This window comes from Brienomyrus brachyistius, unplaced genomic scaffold (assembly GCF_023856365.1).
Source record: "Brienomyrus brachyistius isolate T26 unplaced genomic scaffold, BBRACH_0.4 scaffold65, whole genome shotgun sequence".
NCBI classification, from domain to species: domain Eukaryota; kingdom Metazoa; phylum Chordata; class Actinopteri; order Osteoglossiformes; family Mormyridae; genus Brienomyrus; species Brienomyrus brachyistius.
Genome location: NW_026042340.1, coordinates 461,633 through 481,944, shown reverse-complemented (window position 1 = coordinate 481,944; position 20,312 = coordinate 461,633). Strand labels below are relative to the sequence as shown.

At 46.6% G+C, this 20,312-nt stretch overlaps 1 protein-coding gene across 2 annotated transcripts in view; it reads right to left on the bottom strand.

The window, feature by feature from the left end:
• LOC125725331 (NACHT, LRR and PYD domains-containing protein 12-like) overlaps positions 1-20,312 on the bottom strand; it is a 322,258-nt gene that overhangs the window by 256,822 nt on the left and 45,124 nt on the right. For both annotated transcript variants that reach the window (XM_049002176.1, XM_049002175.1), the window contains exons 16-20: positions 15,204-15,377; positions 13,904-14,077; positions 11,144-11,317; positions 10,524-10,697; positions 5,385-5,558 (exon numbers count right to left, since the gene is read on the bottom strand). In XM_049002176.1, coding sequence (XP_048858133.1) covers positions 5,385-5,558; positions 10,524-10,697; positions 11,144-11,317; positions 13,904-14,077; positions 15,204-15,377 — 870 coding nt within the window. The remainder of the gene's footprint in view (positions 1-5,384; positions 5,559-10,523; positions 10,698-11,143; positions 11,318-13,903; positions 14,078-15,203; positions 15,378-20,312) is intronic.

Sequence of the window (20,312 nt, the reverse complement as noted above, 5' to 3'; positions counted from 1 at the left end):
GCATTAAGCGTATAATCACAGTCCCTACACTCCTTATAGCATCTAACCATGAACAAACAGCCAGGCTAATGCCACATACATTTATATAAAGGCATTAAGCGTATAATCTGAGGCTTAGTATTAACTTGTTGTGTGTTTCCTCACCTTAAATAAACAAACAAATAAATAAATAAGATCACAAGTGGTACAGAGACAATTAACTGGACGATGTGGTTTTGTAAGCATATTTCATCGTAACAGTCTGCCATGTTGTGAATAGTTTAATCAACATGACTCATTTTTTGAAGAAATAAAGGTAAAATGCCTTTATTTGATGTAGGAAGCGACCCGGAAATAGGGGGTGTTTCATTCTCCGTCTCTCTGCTGCTTCCACATGCTTCACCTATATACGTAATCGGAAGAAAGTTCTGCTTTAGCACTTGTGTTTCCTTTCCTTGCCCTTTGAAATAGCAAATAAATGCAAGTAAAGGTTCACCTATAATGACATCCGTTTTGGTCATTATATTAGAAGCTTTCTACTACATGCCATTCTGATCATGTAATTAAGTGATGAGATGCTTTCAAAACAAGCAAAAGAAATAAAACATTAGCCGCTGCCACGCCCAGCTCGTACGATCCTCATGTGTGCCACGCCCAGCTCGTCCGATCCTCGTGTGTGCCACGCCCAGCTCGTCCGATCCTCGTGTGTGCCACGCCCAGCTCGTACGATCCTCGTGTGTGCCACGCCCAGCTCATATGATCCTCGTGTGTGCCACGCCCAGCTCGTCCGATCCTCGTGTGTGCTACGCCCAGCTCGTATGATCCTCGTGTGTGCCACGCCCAGCTCGTCCGATCCTCGTGTGTGCCACGCCCAGCTCGTATGATCCTCGTGTGTGCCGCGCCCAGCTCGTACGATCCTCGTGTGTGCCACGCCCAGCTCGTATGATCCTCGTGTGTGCCACGCCCAGCTCGTCCGATCCTCGTGTGTGCCACGCCCCCTGATTATCCACGTGTGCTTCCCCAATCATACCCAGCTGTGTCCGATTATTTTCGCCCAGTCCTGTGTATTTCAGTCCATGTCTTGCCTTCGTTCCTTGTCCGTCATTGATGTTAGTAGACGTCTGATGTTTCCTGCACCCTGTTTCCCAAATAAATCCCCATTTTCCCCGATTCTGCCTGCCTGCCTGCTTCCTGCCTGTTGCCTGCCTGAGCCATCAGCCCGTGTGCATTACCCGCACAGCCGGATCGTGACAGCCGCGATGTGTGGTGCCGGTTGGGGAATTCAGGTTCTTTATTAAGCTATTCCACAGAATAGCGGAATTCCTGTGCGGATTGAAAAAGGTCTGGATGTAGAACACTGGGCGTCCTCTGCTAGGGCTGGAAATCATATGATCTCCACTGTGGGGCCAGACATGACATTATAAAAACTTCAGTAATCAAGGCGAAGTATAGGTTAAAGATATTATTATCATAGTTCATAATTACTATAGTTTATATAGTAATTTATATAGTTTATATAGTTAATTGTATTTGTACATATGTGTCTGTATAATGTTAAATATTATTACGTTTTATAATTATAGCATTATATAAATATGATTATTACTGATAATAATGTATTATAATAATAGAGCATAGGATATTGTTATTATGGGGGCGGCATGGTGGTGCAGTGGTTAGCACTGTTGCCTCACACCTCTGGGACCCGGATTCGAGTCTCCGCCTGGGTTACATGTGTGTGGAGTTTGCATGTTCTCCCCATGTCGTCGTGGGGTTTCCTCCGGGTACTCAGGTTTCCCCCCACAGTCCAAAAACATGCTGAGGCTAATTGGAGTTACTGAATTGCCCGTAGGTGTGCATGTGAGAGTGAATGGTGTGTGAGTGTGCCCTGCGATGGGCTGGCCCCCCATCCTGGGTTGTTCCCTGCCTCGTGCCCATTGCTTCCGGGATAGGCTCTGGACCCCCGCGACCCAGTAGGATAAGCGGTTTGGAAAATGGATGGATTGATGGATATTATTATTATTATCTCCACTAGGATTATATCGTATCACTCTGTATAATGTAAGATACAACACCACCAGGGGGCGCCAGAATCACATGACCTCCACAAGAGCGGTGAAGATGATGTCTTGCAACATCAGGAACTAGCTTTACAGTTTTTCTTGATTGCTTTGACATTCATTGTAATTCAGCCTTTTTTTACTTAGAGAATAATGGAGCTTGAAGCTGAGGGGACACATCATGTCTTCATTTATGTTGATGAAGCTGCTTAAATCTCTATAAAGTGAGGAGACGTGGAAGGAAGCTCTTTGGGTACAGAGCCACTTCCACAGTTCCAGGACAGAGGGCCGCCAACATAACATGTGTGCTGCCACCTCCAGTGATGGTGTCCTATGCCATATCCCCACTATTGGCCCATACAATACTGAACGCTTCATAACATTCCTGAATGCACTTCATGAGAGGCTGATCCCACCTGAGGGTAGAGGGCTGTTGAAGCCTGGCATGCCACTCTTCATCATTATCTGGGATAATGTGGCGTCCCACCACTCTCACCTTGTCAGTGAGTGGTTTGCAGTACACCCTCGTATGATGATGCCATTCTTCCCAGCATATTCCCCATTTCTGAATCCCATAGAGGAGTTCTTCAGTGCTTGGAGGTGGAAGGTGTATGATCACCATCCCTATGAGCAGATGCCCTTCCTGAATGCAATGACTGCTGCTGCCCAAGAAATAGGTGCAGAGGAATGTCGTGGTTGGATAAGGCATGTAAGAAGGTTTTTCCCTCAGTGCAGGAGAGGATATTAAATGTGATGTGGATGAAGCCATGTGGCCCCATCGTCAAGACAGGAGAGACTGAGTATCAATAGTGGCTAATTCTTATGCTGTAATAGACTGAGTATTAATAGTGGCCATGTCTTATACTGTAATAGACTGAGTATCAATGGTGGCTATTTCTTATGCTGTAATAGACTGAGTATCAATAGTGGCCATTTCTTATGCTATAATAGACTGAGTATCGATGGTGGCTATTTCTTATGTTGTAATAGATTTTTATACTTTACTGTAATAGATCTTATCTTTATTTTCTTAATTTCTTATACTCTGATAGATGTTATTTATGTTTACGTGTATTTTCTGTAAAATGTACAGTATTTCAGTTTTTTTTAAAGAACAATGTCAAAGAATCAATAAAATTTGCATCAAAGCATTTTTAATTCTGGATCCAATTCTTTGCAAGAAGCCAAATTTGACACAGTCTCTGTATAAAGATAACAGGTGGCACTGGCATGACAGCTATGTCATAATGACAAGCCATGGTGCACTGATTCGCACTTAGTGCTGTATTTTGTATTTTGCAGTCCATTGTGTAATGATTGATTGGAAAAGCTCATATACTTGTTTGCAAGTTGTGTTGTTCGAAGGCAGAGTTTGCTTTTGTTTCATATTTTAAATGTTTTAGCACAGTTAGAGCCTTTTGCAAACAAAATGTGTCTCTTTGACCACGAGTGCCACTGTTTGGGCCTGTGTGTTACCTGTGTGTTACCTGTGTGTTACCTGTGTGTTACCTGTTTTGAAAATGTGGCGTTTGAGTTGACTGCTGCATGAAAGCAAACTAGAAAAACTGTAATAATCCAGCCTACTGGGTTCTCTTTAGTAGCGTCGTGTCCGGGCAGGAGAGGAGTTTCCAGCCCCACAGCAGAGACCCTCCTGGCCGAGTCTGCAGCCTTATCTTGGGGTGATTTATTTTATTAACCTAAAAGTGGATTTTCTGTGAGCATTTGGTGCAGAACAGATTCAGCGCAGCTAACCTCTCCTCATAAGACATTCCTCTGAGACCAGGAATCTGTCTTGAGCTCTGCATTGAACCCTTTCCAAGGCAGCAACGTCCTTTTTAAGGCATGCTGCCCAAACCTGCACACAATATTTGTATTAATATGAACCCACAGATGGTCACGTAACTGGCCATGTCGCTCACATAGCATAGAATTCAACAAAAAATGTTCACTGTCCTCCTGTTACTGTAATAATTTGGGAAATTGTAGTTGTTTGGCTCCACTACTCCCGGATTGGTGGAGCACCTCCAACTCCACCTAGCAGACATACCTATGAGATGACTGAGGTATGGATTGATTCTGATCATGTATGGACTAATCATCCCGAGATTCAAACACGTCACCCACCGTGATTCGCCCATATTATTGTTGTGCCACAGTTGAACTGCACTAACATGTTTTTTCATTGATCACATGTATAACTTGTTTCTCACAAAACTGCTAGAACACCTATCTTGCCTCTCTCTGGAGAAATGGACACTTATCTTGTCTCTCTCAGGGCAAAATGGAAAGTGTTGCCCAAAATTCTTCGTAACTGCAAGTGAAAACAGCCTCACAAAGAGCGCATCGCCTGGGGGGGGAGTCTGGCCACATGTTGGTCTCCAGACAGGACTGAAAGGGGCTCCCAAGTCCGTGTGTGAAGGTGGGTGATGATGGCACGTCATAGTTTTCTGTATATTTCAATAAATATTTCTGAACAGATCAAAGCGAACCTGTTTGTTCCTTCGAAAGCCCTACATCCTCCTCTCACATTAAAACAATATTCTAGATGGGGTCTTAATAAGGAATTGTATAATCTTAGCATCACCTCCTTTGAATTAAACTCCACACACCTAGAGATGTAACCCAACATCCTATTGGCCTTTTTAATTGCTTCCCCACACTGGCTAGAGTGGGACATGGAAGCATGAACATACACACCGAGATCTTTCTCATAATCAGCTACCTTTATTTCAGTGGAACCCATAAAATATCTGTACTTCATATTTCAGCTCACTGAATGAATTACCTTACATTTATCTACGTTAAATTACATTGGTGGGGGACAACATCAAAGGCCTTCTGGCCTTCTAAGTACTTTTTGTGATCAATTTCTCTTGTAGCTTCCTCAAAGAACTCAAGTAGACTAGTTGGACAGGATCTACCTCTCCTAAATCCATGTTGGCTAAAATATGGTGGAGGTTCTGTGATGTTGTGGGGCTGTTTTTCCTCCAAAAGCCCTGGAAACCTCGTTAGGGCACATGGCACTTTGGACTCCATCAAATACCAGGACATTTTAAATCAAAGTTTGGCTGCATCTACCAGGAAACGAAAACTGGACGGTGATCCTAAGCACATGTCGAAATCAACACAAAAATGGTCTGCTGATTATTTGGCTAAATGGACGTTTCCTGCTTCACTGCTTAATTAAAACATGGATCGAAGGCTGATAAGATTGTGGGATATAAGGAAGCAGGATAAGAAAAAAGAAGCTGTTTGTGTTTGTTTATTATGTAACTGCTGAAATGCATTGTGGGTTTTCTTGGTGTCCAGTTTGTTTTTTTTTTTAAATGCATATTCTGTACTCACTGCAGCTTCTCCAGTTTACAGCTGGGATCCCCCAGTCCAGCAGAGAGCAGCTTCACTCCTGAATCCTGCAGGTCATTGTCACTCAGGTCCAGCTCTCTCAGGTGTGAGGAGTTTGGCCTCAGAGCTGAAGCCAGGGAAGAACAGCCTTCTTCTGTGACTCTACAGCCTGACAGCCTGAAGAAAGGAAATGAAAACACTGTTTTGTACAGCCGTTTGTACATGTAATTAGCTGTATAAAGTGAAGGAGAGACCAGCAGCAGTGATCAGCTCTCAGGGGTTTAGCGGCTGCTTGTCTGCAAAGATATAACTGTAACACAGTGATCATACACGACTCACTGAAGCTCAGCTTTTAATCTGACATCCTGAATCACTGTGAATTAACGGCCAGAAATGAGCATTTAATTTCTAAACCAAACCATCATCACGCTGGTGCACCTGTAACCCCCAGACACCGGCTGCTCTGCGTTACCCTGCCTTCCGCTCCTTTTGTTCTGTTTTCTCTCCTCCCACCTCACCTGTGACCCCCAGACACCGGCTGCTCCGCGTTACCCTGCCTTCCGCTCCTTTTGTTCTGTTTTCTCTCCTCCCACCTCACCTGTGACCCCCAGACACCGGCTGCTCCGCGTTACCCTGCCTTCCGCTCCTCTTGTTCTGATTTCTCTCCTCCCACCTCACCTGTGACCCCCAGACACCGGCTGCTCCGCGTTACCCTGCCTTCCGCTCCTCTTGTTCTGCTTTCTCTCCTCCCACCTCGCCTGGGAACAGACAGCAGTGTCTCCCTCACGTCTCCCGTCTCTCACACCTAGAGATGCCGACTCGCAATGAGGACGCCGCTGACTGCCACTATCCATCCATCCATCCCTCCATCCATTTTCCAAACCGCTTATCCTACTGGGTCGTGGGGGGTCCGGAGCCTATCCCGGAAGTAATGGGCAAAAGGCAGGGAATAAACCAGGATCGGGGGCCAGCCCATCACAGCGCACACTCACACACCATTCACTCACACATGCACTCCTATAAGTCCAATTAGCCTCAGCATGTTTTTGGACTGTGGAGGGAAACCGGAGTACCCTGAGAAAAACCCCCCGACAACATGGGGAGAACATGCAAACTCCGCACACATGTGACCCAGGCGGAGACTTGAACCCGGGTCCCAGAGGTGTGAGGCAACAGTGTTAACCACTGCACCCCCATGTCGCCCCCTGACTGCCACCAGCCGCCCTAAACTTTCATCTTCCTGCTGTCATTTTTATTTTTAATAAAGTCTGTCTCACTGAGGCTTCAGTCCAGTCACCCATCACTGCCTGTATGTCCTGTAACTCATACCACACTATAATATAACTGCCCACTGCCTGAAACAACTGGAATTATGTTTTGAAACTTAAATTACAGTGAAAGTACAAATAAACAAGTTTCATGGTATGTGAGCCCAAACCTGAGGTCAGGCAGCAGCCTCAGTCTCCTCCTGTCTACCACCCTCCTCCCTCATCCACAGTCCTGTCCCAAGCAGACCCTGATGGCAGTAAGGATGAGGCCTGGTACAGATGTCAAGGGCAAGGAGACCAGACTGGGAAAGATTAACATCCAGAACCCTGAAGAGAAGAGAGCTGGGAAATCCCTGAGGATCTCCTCAAGAAGAGGGGTGTACAGAGTCTGCCGTGTTCTTGTGAAAAAGCTGGAACCTCCACTCTCCCCCTTTCTTTTTAACAAGCACTACTGGTGATGCCCAGGGACTCCAACTCTCCTCTATGACTCCATCCGCTAACAGCCCAGCTACCTGACGATCGATTTCTGCTCGTTTCTCCGAAGAGGAGTGATCGGGGGGTGATCACCCATCCTTACAGAGTGCTTCCCAAGTGCACACCAGGGCGTGTTCTGTTTAGAAAGGATGAACACATCGCTGAACTTGAGCAGCAGGGCCGATAGCTCCGCTTGTTACTGCACCGTAACAGGAGATTCATCTAATGGGACAGGAAGCGCCCGGGGTGAACAAACTCCAATCTCCTCCTTCCCAGTCTGGGAGAGAGACGCGATATCAGAGTCCTCACTGGGGTAGAACTCCCCCATGTGTGACCCCTGCTTTAGTGTAACGGGTGCAGCTGTAGGGGTGAGCTCACTGGCCAGCTTGACGCCGTCACTCACACTGGGCACTGTATGAGCTACCAGTCCTGTTGTGTCTGGCACACTGGACTCCATATAGCCGCTGAAATGAGCAGCTGTCAGTGTGCCTGCTGGGGAATGAAGGGCCACTGGGACCATGGCTTCACTCAACTGTCATAGTGGTCGCCAGTGACACACTGCAGCACTCCGGAAGTAACTCTCTGCTCCGTGGCAGGGGAACACTAATGTCCCATAACTGTAACATACCCCGGCTCAGGTCTAAGAGTGAATGGTTCCTGGTGAGGAATGCAGGCCCGAGGTGAAAAGTCACAGTAATAGTACCTAGAGTGTCCAACCTTTGTCCATTTACTGCACAGGAGTTAATGCAGTTTTTAGTCAGGGGGCGAATCCGTGGTGCCGAAACTGACAGGTGAAAATCAGCACTAAAGACACACAAGCCCCTGAGTCCACCAGGATAGCTACGACAGTGCCGTCCACAGTCCCTTTCAGGTACGAAGTCTGCTGCTCACACTTATGAGTGTCTATCTCACATCCCCCAGCAGGAGTCTCCACGATCATGGGGCCCATATGAAGGTGAGCTGATTTCTGGGCCTCGGCACCAGCTGCTCTGTTTCCCTGCTGACTATTGTCATTAACTCGGCGTGGTGACAGAAATCCACACCTCGCTTACTCTGCTCATCCTCCTGTCGAGAGCGCCAGCTTGATCGGGGGCTGAGTCCCCCACGGTGCTGCGATCGGCGGTCCTGCCACGGGCTGCCCCCTTCAGGTACCTGAGAATCGCGATCAGGAGAGCGCCCACCCCGTCTGTATGGTGCCCCCCACTGCAGATCTCAGTCTGCGATTCTCTCATTCGTCTCTTTAATTTCCTTCCTAAGGAATCGCACCACCTCAGCAAGTCCATCATCTGCACATCTAAGACCATCGACTGTGGACAGCAGCATCATCGCTAATACGACGGCTGCTAGAAGGTGCACTCACATAGTCTATCTTCAGGGCTTCTCATGCAATGTCGCATCGTCCCGCTATCAGCAGAGCCTCCTCCAAATCTGTAGCCCCCTGCCCGAGGCACTTTGTCTTAGAAACGGGGTCCAGCCCACCGAGAAAGCGCCTAAACTTCTCCTCCCTCTGCGCCACACTTCCATAATCCGGAAAAGCCTCCTGCACCAACCGACTTATTCCAGCAGCATACAGGATACGTTGAAGCTCTGACTGGGAGCACGCGATCGGGCAGAAAGTGAAGCTCTGAAGCACGACATAAACTCTTTTCGTCCATAAACTGTTTTTGTCCGAAAGCCTCTTTAAGCTTCTCTTTAGACGTGGCATAATCAGATTGCACTGCAGCGGGCAGGCTGTCCCATAACAGAAAAGCTGCCCCACTCAAGCAAGTCGGAAGAATTCGCACTAATTCATCATAATAGTCACGGCTACAGCCTGAAGATGCCTTCACCGCCACGTCCAGCTGCCTCACGAAGCAGAGGAACCTTTGGCTCCCATCAACAGTAAAGGCAGAGGGCAAGTCGATTGTCATGTTCATTCTGTCGGAAGATCGACTGGGTTCTCCCCGGACAGACTTTAATGGATCCTCATCGCCGAGCCACATGTTGCGGGAAGCAATAGCAAGCTAACATCCATCCATCCATTTTCCAAACCGCTTATCCTACTGGGTCGCGGGGGGTATGGAGCCTATCCCGGAAACAATGGGCACGAGGCAGGGAACAACCCAGGATGCGGGGCCAGCCCATCGCAGGGCACACTCACACACCATTCACTCTCACAGGCACACCTACGAGCAATTTATCAACTCCAATTAGCCCCAGCATGTCCTTGGACTGTGGGGGGAAACCGGAGTACCTGGAGGAAACTGATTTGTTTTTCTTTGAATAAATTTATTTCAATGAAAGGTTGCATTTTTCTCATGTTTTCAGTGTGACATGAAGCTACTTCACCAAAAGGTGGATTTTTTTCTAACACTTTTTATAAATTTTTACAAGGGGTGCCGATAATGGTGGAGGGACTGTATATTGGTTATAGACGATGCTGTATTTGTACTAAATGGTGGTAAGTTACTTGTGTCCCCTACTGTGAACACACAGGTAAAATAATCATTAAACTCATTTACTATATCAATTTCATTTATAAGATCCTTACTATCCTGCAGATTAGTGATTTCAGCTTTTAGAGCTCTTTTGGAGTTAAAATATTGGAAGAAATGTTTAATGTCATCCTTAGCCTCTAATGCAATCTTCCTTTCTACATTCCTCTTAGAGTCTAATGTTATTTTTTAACTCGACCTTTAGACTTAGATACTCCTGCTTTATTTTGAAATCATTAGTTATTTTCTACCTTAGTATCTCCAGTTTACAGTGTGGGATACCCAGTAATATTGACCTCAGTGTCTCCAGTTTACAGTGTGGAATACCCAGTAATACTGACCACAGTATCCCCAGTTTATAGTGTAGAATACCCAGTAATACTGACCTCAATATCCCCAGTTTACAGTGTGGAATACCCAGTAATACTGACCTCAGTATCCCCAGTTTATAGTGTAGAATACCCAGTAATACTGACCTCAGTATTCTCAGTTTACAGTGTGGAATACCAAGGAATATTGACCTCAGTATCCCCAGATTACAGTGTGGAATCCCCAGTAATACTGACCTCAGTATCTCCAGTTTACATTGTGGACTACCCAGTAATACTGACCTCAGTATCTCCAGCTTACAATGTGGAATACCCAGTAATAATGACCTCAGTATCTCCAGATTACAGTGTGGAATACCCAGTAATAATGACCTCAGTATCCCCAGTTTACAGTGTGGAATCCCCAGTAATACTGACCTCAGTATCTCCAGTTTACATTGTGGACTACCCAGTAATACTGACCTCAGTATCTCCAGCTTACAATGTGGAATACCCAGTAATAATGACCTCAGTATCTCCAGCTTACAGTGTAGAATACCCAGTAATACTGACCACAGTACCCCCAGTTTACAGTGTGGAATCCCCAGTAATACTGACCTCAGTATCTCCAGTTTACAGTGTGAATCCCCCAACCCAACAGACAGCAGCTTCACTCCTGAATCCGGCAGGTCATTGTTACTCAGGTCCAGCTCTCTCAGGGGTGAGGAGTTTGATCTGAGAGCTGAAGCCAGCGCCTCACAGCATTTCTCAGTGAGTTCACACCGGCTCATCCTTAAAGAAATGAAACCATTTTAAATCCACTTTATACACTGCAGTACTCTATTCAAATAAAGAGAATAGGGTCCATGACATAAAGGATTTTTAGAAAACAATTAATTTATTAATAACCATTTTTAACAATCGTCCAATTCTGATTGCTGTCCGTTATATTTTTGTCCATAACATGTTAATGAACATGTTTAACTGTAACAGTACCGTTAACGTTTCTAACCTACACAAATGTTTTGTATGGATTATATGATTGAATGGATGTTTCCTGCTTCACTGTTTAATTATTTCTAACATCTATTGAGGGCTGATAAGATTGTGGGATATAAGGAAGTAGGAGAAGAAAAAAGAAGCTGTTTGTGTTTGTTTATTATGTAGCTGCTGAAATGCATTGTGGGATTTCTTGGTATCCAGTATCTTTTTTGTAAAAATGCATATTCTGTACTCACTTCAGCTTCTCCAGTTTACAGCTGGGATCCTCCAGTACAGCAGAGAGCAGCTTCACTCCTGAGTCTCCTGGGTGATTGTAGCTCAAATCCAGCTCTCTCAGGTGTGAGGGGTTTGACCTCAGAGCTGAAGCCAGGGAAGAACAGCCTTCTTCTTTGACTCTACAGCCTGACAGACTGCAGAAACAAAATCAAAACCTTGTTTTCTACAGCCGTCTATTTGCATGTAGTTAGCTGTATAAAGTGAGGGAGAGACCAGCAGCAGTGGTCGCCTCTCAGAGGATTAGGGCCTGCTTCTCTGCAAAGATATAACTGTAACACAGTGATCCTTCACGACTCACTGAAGCTCACCTTTTAATCTGAATAATTGCTGAAGTCACTGTGAATTAACGACCATTAATGAGCATTTAATAATTTAATTTATAAACCAAACCATCATCACGCTGGTGCACCTGTGACCCCCAGACACCAGCTGCTCCGCGTTAACCTGCCTTCCTCTCCTTTTGTTCTGCTTTCTCTACTCCCACCTCACCTGTGACCCCCAGACACCGGCTGCTCCGCGTTACCCTGCCTTCCTCTCCTTTTGTTCTGCTTTCTCTACTCCCACCTCACCTGTGACCCCCAGACACCGGCTGCTCCGCGTTACCCTGCCTTCCTCTCCTTTTGTTCTGCTTTCTCTACTCCCACCTCACCTGTGACCCCCAGACACCGGCTGCTCCGCGTTACCCTGCCTTCCTCTCCTTTTGTTCTGCTTTCTCTACTCCCACCTCACCTGTGACCCCCAGACACCGGCTGCTCTGCGTTACCCTGCCTTCCTCTCCTTTTGTTCTGCTTTCTCTACTCCCACCTCACCTGTGACCCCCAGACACCGGCTGCTCCGCGTTACCCTGCCTTCCTCTCCTTTTGTTCTGTTTTCTCTCCTCCCACCTCACCTGTGACCCCCAGACACCGGCTGCTCTGCGTTACCCTGCCTTCCTCTCCTTTTGTTCTGCTTTCTCTACTCCCACCTCACCTGTGACCCCCAGACACCGGCTGCTCCGCGTTACCCTGCCTTCCTCTCCTTTTGTTCTGTTTTCTCTCCTCCCACCTCGCCTGTGACCCCCAGACACCGGCTGCTCCGCGTTACCATGCCTTCCGCTCCTTTTGTTCTGTTTTCTCTCCTCCCACCTCACCTGTGACCCCCAGACACCAGCTGCTCCGCGTTAACCTGCCTTCAGCTCCTTTTGTTCTGCTTTCTCTCCTCCCACCTCACCTGTGACCCCCAGACACCAGCTGCTCCGCGTTAACCTGCCTTCAGCTCCTTTTGTTCTGCTTTCTCTCCTCCCACCTCACCTGTGACCCCCAGACACCAGCTGCTCCGCGTTAACCTGCCTTCAGCTCCTTTTGTTCTGCTTTCTCTCCTCCCACCTCACCTGTGACCCCCAGACACCAGCTGCTCCGCGTTACCCTGCCTTCCGCTCCTTTTGTTCTGCTTTCTCTACTCCCACCTCACCTGTGACCCCCAGACACCAGCTGCTCCGCGTTACCCTGCCTTCCGCTCCTTTTGTTCTGCTTTCTCTCCTCCCACCTCACCTGTGACCCCCAGACACCGGCTGCTCCGCGTTACCCTGCCTTCAGCTCCTTTTGTTCTGCTTTCTCTCCTCCCACCTCACCTGTGACCCCCAGACACCAGGTGCTCCGCGTTACCCTGCCTTCAGCTCCTTTTGTTCTGCTTTCTCTCCTCCCACCTCACCTGTGACGCCCAGACACCGGCTGCTCTGCGTTACCCTGCCTTCAGCTCCTTCTGTTCTGCTTTCTCTCCTCCCACCTCACCTGTGACCCCCAGACACCAGCTGCTCCGCGTTACCCTGCCTTCAGCTCCTTTTGTTCTGCTTTCTCTACTCCCACCTCACCTGTGACCCCTAGACACCGGCTGCTCCACGTTACCCTGCCTTACGCTCCTTTTGTTCTGTTTTCTCTCCTCCCACCTCACCTTTGACCCCCAGACACCGGCTGCTCCACGTTACCCTGCCTTACGCTCCTTTTGTTCTGTTTTCTCTCCTCCCACCTCACCTTTGACCCCCAGACACCGGCTGCTCCTCGTTACCCTGCCTTCCGCTTCTTTTGTTCCATTTTCTCTCCTCCCACCTCGCCTGGGAACAGACAGCAGTGTCTCCCTCACGTCTCCCGTCTCTCACACCCAGAGACCCCGACTCGCAATGAGGACGCCACTGACTGCCACCAGCCGCCCCAAACTTTCCTCTTCCTGCTGTCATTTTTATTTTTACTAAAGCCTGCCTCACTGAGGCTTCAGTCCAGTCACCCATCGCTGCCTGTATGTCCTTAAACTCATACCACACTATAATATAACTGCCCACTGCCTGAAACAACTGGAATTGTATTTTGAAACTTAAATTACAGTGAAAGTACAAATAAACTGATGGTTTCATGGTATGTGAGCCCAAACCTGAGGTCAGGCAGCAGCCTCAGTCTCCTCCTGTCTACCACCCTCCTCCCTCATCCACAGTCCTGTCCCAAGCAGAACCTGATGCTAGTGAGGATGAGGCCTGGTACAGATGTCAAGGGCAAGGAGACCAGACTGGGAAAGATTAACATCCAGAACCCTGAAGAAATGAGAGCTGGGAAATCACTGAGGATCTCCTGAAGGAGAGGGGTGTACAGAGTCTGCCATGTTCTTGTGAAAAAGCTGGATGCTGTTGAAGACCCAGTAATACTAACTTCAGTATCTCCAGTTAACGGTGTGTAATACCCAGTATTACTAACCTCAGTATCTCCAGTTTACAGTGTGAATCCCCCAGTACAGCAGAGAGCAGCTTCACTCCTGAATCATGCAGGTCATTGTCACTCAGGTCCAGCTCTCTCAGGTGTGAGGGGTTTGACCTCAGAGCTGAAGCCAGGGAAGAACAGCCTTCTTTTCTGACTCTACAGCTCGACAGCCTGCAGAAAGGAAATGAAAACATTGTTTTCTACAGCCGTCTATTTGCATGTAATTAGCTGTATGAAGTGAAGAAGAGACCAGCAGCAGTGATGAGCTCTCAGGGGTTTAGTGGCAGTTTTTCTGCAAAAGATGTAACTGTAACACAGTGATCATACACGACTCACTGAAGTTCAGCTTTTAGTCTGACATCCTGAATCATGTGAATTAACGACCATAAATGAGCATTTAATTTCCAAACCAAACCATCATCACGCTGGTGCTCCACGTTACCCTGCCTTCCGCTCCTTTTGTTCTGCTTTCTCTCCTCCCACCTCACCTGTGACCCCCAGACACCAGCTGCTCCACGTTACCCTGCCTTCCGCTCCTTTTGTTCTGCTTTCTCTCCTCCCACCTCACCTGTGACCCCCAGACACCGGCTGCTCCTCGTTACCCTGCCTTCCGCTCCTTTTGTTCTGTTTTCTTTCCTCCCCCCTCACCTGTGACCCCCAGACACCGGCTGCTCCGCGTTACCCTGCCTTCCGCTCCTTTTGTTCTGCTTTCTCTCCTCCCACCTCACCTGGGAACAGACAGCAGTGTCTCCCTCACGTCGCCCGTCTCTCACACCCAGAGACCCTGACTCGGAATGAGGACGCCACTGACTGCCACCAGCCGCCCCAAACTTTCCTCTTCCTGCTGTCATTTTTATTTTTAATAAAGTCTGCCTCAGGCTTCAGTCCAGTCACACATCGCTGCCTTTAGTCCTTAAACTCCTACCACACTACAATAAAACTGCCTACTGGCTGAAACAACTGGAATTGTGTTTTGAAGCTGAAATTACAGTGAAATTACATATAAATTGATGATTTAATGGTTTGTGAGCCCAGATCTGAGGTCAGGTAGCAGTCTCAGTCTCCTCCTGTCTACCACCTTCCTCCCTCATCCACAGTTCTGTCCCAAGCAGACCCTGATGGCAGTGAGGATGACGCCTGGCAGGGATGTCAAGGGCAAGGAGACCAGACTGGGAAGATTCACATCCAGAACACTGAAGAGATCAGAGCTGGGAAATCACTGAGCACAAGAGTCTGCCGTGTTCTTGTGAAAACGCTGGATGCTGGTGGAGACTGTGGAATACCCAGTAATACTGACCTCAGTAACCCCAGTTTACACTGTGAATCCCCCAGTCCAGTAGAGAGCAGTGTCACTCCTTTATTCTTTAGGTCATTGTCACTCAGGTCCAGCTCTCTCAGGGGTGAGGTGTTTGATCTTAGAGCTGAAGTCAGCATTTCACAGTGTTCATTTGTGAGCCCGCAGCTGTTCAGCCTGGAACAGAAAACACTTTAAGACACAGACATATACACATCCTACACATTAGCTAAATACCAAACATTACAATCTGCATTTGTTTTCAATATAATTAGCAGCACAGCTTACATTTCAAAATGAATTACAGTCTGCAGAGTGTCCTGTGCATCTTGGTACTTTGCTGCAGTCAGATGATCACTAATTGTGAGTCAGTGCATCTTAGCTCAAAACTAGAGGTAAAAGCATTAAGTACAAGCTACAGCCAAAAATCACAGAATATATATGAACACATGGACATCAAGATGGATGTGAACCTCCCATAACAGTCAGACCAGTGCTTCCAGTGCAGTCCTTAGCCGTCTCTCTGCCAGGTGTCCCTACACTCCACACGTATCACTGAAAGGAGGAGATGTGAACATCCACAGCAGCTAATGCAGCAGCAACTGGCACTTGGATTCCTGATCCCATGAGTAAAATCCTTTTTCCCTGTATTGTTATACCTGGGATCATGTCAAATCACCAGTTAGGTCTGAGTGACATGACGATATTATTGGTAATCAGCGTAATCAGACAAGTATCCCGGGGTTGATATCTGACAGTGACTAACCGGCGATTATCGGCTTTGCTGGGGAAACACGCTTAGGCTACATACAAAGCAAGATAACAGAAGGATTCATGATTTGCTTTCAGTTCAGCCCTCTAGCCTAAGATTCTGAAGCAGTAAAACAGAAACATTGCCATTTTAGTGCAGAATTTCACAAGCATTGTCCCTCACAGTAACTGTGCCTTTGCCATTATTGTAAGTTCAGTATTGTCACATCACCAGACTGTCAGCCATTGAAATTGAACTTTCTGGTGGGAATTTTGAGCTTCACAATGCTCTCTCTCTCTCTCTCTCTCTCATCTATCTGAATCAATCAATCAATTATTATGTATATGGCTTTAACCACAGGGTTTACAAAGCGCTTTACAAATACTTAGAAAGAAAGAAATCCAAATAAGCACAGAGTAAATGAAAATAAGCACAAAAGAAATTAAAATAGAGTCTATATATATATATATATATATATATATATATATATATATATATAACAAATAAATAAAAAATAATAAAATACCACCATAAAGTACTTTAACCATCTATGTTCTCTGTAGGGGCCCCTCCCTCACAGGGGCCTCTAGCCACTATGACTTCTGGGGGGAGTGACCCCCCCCCCACAATAACTGATAAAATTAAATGCATAAAATAAAAAAATGGTTGTGCATTCTGTTCACATCTTAAAAAAAGAACAATAAAATTAATGTAGAGCTGTAACAATTGACCGGTCGTGCTTCTGCAATTCACAGTCAATAGTTACAAATTTCATAGAGGTGGGCAGCCTTGCAAAGAAGATGTGTGCGTCAGTAACGCGCTCTGGCCCCATCCCTACTAGACGTGGTGGTGAAATATACAGCAGATTATCGTTGCTGCATCGCTGGCTGTCGGAATGGTGCCCGATAAACGGTGTGGGTTACATAGATAACTGGCAAATGTTTGGGAGTAGGCCTGGGCTTTTGAAGAGGGACGGTATTCACCCCTCGCGGGCTGGTGCTGATCTCCTGTCCAAAAGCATAGCTCATAGTCTCCAGGCAAATCGCTGACTAGCCAGAGCCAAGAGTCATTACCTAGGGCTCATGTTACTGTCTGTTCCCCGCACTTTTAACCGTGGAGGTCTATTCCACCGTAGTGTATGTAATAAAAACTTAATAATAATTAAACTGAATCTGTTATTAGATAATAGGTGTAATGCAAGGCTAAAAATTGGACTTAATGTAAGTCCAATTAATTTGATTTGATTTGATTTGATTCAAACCCTTTATTGCTGTTGCAATATACCATGTCACTAGTCACAAGTACCAGCGAAAAGCAGGCCATCGCCCGACCTTACATATACAACATCACAGTAGGGGGTAGACCGGCCAGGAGACAGGGGAGGAGAGAAAAAGAGAAACAGGATGACATGAGGAGAGAGGAGGAGAAAACACCTCAGCAACATAAGCACATGATCACTACATCGTACAACATGAAAAGACACGACTCGCAACGGGTGAGGGAATGGGGTGGTGGAGGTAGTCCAGCATAGACAGACAGCCATCCGGTCCTGCAGCCATGGAGGCGCTGGTCACAGACCCGCCTGTTCACGCTGGGGGTATGAAGCGGCGAAGGCGTGGGATGGGGGGAGGGTGCAAGTCCTTGGGATTGGGGGAGAGGAATGCAAGAGAGTCTCACTGCCTGTTCTTCCGGGGGAGCTTTTTGTTCAGCAGCAGCCTTGGCCAAGGCCAGTGCTGATTAAGGGGAGCCAGAAGCTTGATAGAATAAGGTTGTTTGGGTTTCCGTGCGAGAAGCTGTAATTTCCAGCTCCTCTAATGTCCACGCTGGTCTCCGCCATCCAATAAGTTTTGCAAAGCTGTGAGCTTCTCCATGATGTTATCCAGTTTCACAGTCTGAGTGCTAACAGCTCTGCCCACTCCATCAATCATTCCGGCCAGCCTAGTGGGGCTTTGAGAGGCTGTCACCGTCTTCTTCAATTTTGATGAACCAGGGCAATGCCTAATCCAATCAGCATAATACCTGTAATCATAGTTCCGAATAGGTAGATGTCTTCAATGTCCTCCACGGAAAGAGCTGCCAGGCACACGACCCTCCACCGCTCCCATCCGTCCATCGTGTAGCCAGCCGCGTACGTTCCCGCTGGACAGTTAGGTTCCCCCGAACCCAGGCTTCTCGTTGAGAAGATGGTGTCAATTGCGTTGAGAGACCAGCTGATCAAATCCATAATTTCTCGTAGTTTGGAGAGCAGAGCAGAGAGAGTCTCTTCAAGTATAAGACAGTAGACTAGACGAGACGAGAGGAGCGAAGCAGGGAAGATAAGGGGAGGGAGAGGGAGAGAAGTGCGACCGCCTCCGCTGAGAGCCAAAGAGAAATTACATTAATTAATTAATGTAATTAATGTAATGAATGTAAGATCACTGGCTGCTAAGGTGCTACTAATAAATGAAATAATTACAGATTTTAGTCTTGGTCCTTATGCCTTACTGAGACCTGACTTAGACTGAATGAATTCATGGCACTAAATGAATCTACTCCAGCTGATTACAGCTCCTGCAATATTTCAGTCTAACAAAGGAGTGTCTGAGCAAAGTGCTTATAGCTTTAGCACATTTGAAATCATTCTTCTTAGTCTTGCTGGATCATCTCTTTGTAGTTCTACACTTACAATCACCAGCAAGGAGTTTGCAGATTGTTGCTGATTTTAATATTCACATGGAGAATGACAGTGATCCTTTAACAACAACGTCTGCTGCTATCCTAGCCCCTTGCAGGGCCTTGCAGATTAATATCATATCCAGGGTGAAACAATCACAGATTAAGGGGCCTTGATCAAGGGTCCAACAAAGTAGAATCAGTCAGGGCATTCCGGGGATTTGAATCCACAACCTTCTGGTTACTGGTACAGAACCCTAGCCTCAGAGCCACCACACTTATGAGCACAGTTTAAAATCCGGATCATTGTCACTGCCAGTTCCCTGCATTGCAGTTTCTCCCTCTGGCTCGTCTAAGGTCCATTCCTCTGGTGGTTTCGGGATTGGAGGACTGTGGTCATGTGGCACAGGTCTCATTGCTGAAGGCACATTAGGGTATTCAACTGACTACTTGTTTTTAGCAGAGAAACCAGACACATTATTCAAAGAGAAGTAACAGTCCGTCACATGGTCCTGCTGTTCTCGCCATATCATCAGGACAGCAAACGACATGGTCTTCTGAGTGCCTCTGAGGCAGGGTCTCACACAGACAGCACATGTCACATAACAATGTGAGGCCCCCATTACTTGTCTTGATCACTGAGTTTACAGCTGTACAAATGATATACTTTCTTCACAGGAGCAGCCATTGAGCATCTCTGAGGCGTAAGTGTATATTCGTAACAAATATAGCAGAATGTAATGCGGCTGTTAAGACATTGATGAGACATATCGACTGACACTAATCATACTGCAAATGTCTATAGCATCTACCTTACTTGCTACATTGCTGCTGAGGCAATGCAATGTTCTGAAACAATACATACACACTTTCAGGTCTATATTAACCCAATGAGCACTTCTATAGCCTGCTGAGGCAGTGCAATGTTCTGAAACAATACATACACACTATCAGGTCTATATTAACCCAAAGAGGACGTCTATAGCCTGCTGAGGCAGTGCAATGTTCTGAAACAATACATCCACACTATCAGGTCTATATTAACCTAAAGAGGACGTCTATAGCCTGCTGAGGCAGTGCAATGTTCTGAAACAATACATACACACTATCATGTCTATATTAACCCAAAGAGGACTTCTATAGCCTGCTGAGGCAGTGCAATGTTCTGAAACAATACATACACACTATCAGGTCTATATTAACCCAAAGAGGACGTCTATAGCCTGCTGAGGCAGTGCAATGTTCTGAAACAATACATACACACTATCATGTCTATATTAACCCAAAGAGGACGTCTATAGCCTGCTGAGGCAGTGCAATGTTCTGAAACAATACATACACACTATCAGGTCTATATTAACCCAAAGAGGACGTCTATAGCCTGCTGATGCAGTGTCCAGCTGGCTCCGGCCTACCCAGGCATGCCTGGGCTGCAAACTTCCACAGAACAGCTTCCAACATGGCCTGATTCCATGCCTGGACATTCCCAGACTGTACAAAACACTGTTGATGGGTCTCTTAAAGAAACAAAAAATGTTGGACACAAATATAAGAAAAAACATGACAAAACTGAAGATATCAATGACACAGTAAGTGATGGGCAAATCTGAATGTTATTTTCGTGATCAACAGCCAAAAAACTATAAGGAACAGCTAACAGTGTTCAAGAAGCAAAGACTTAGTGCGATGTAATTTCTTTACGTCAAACA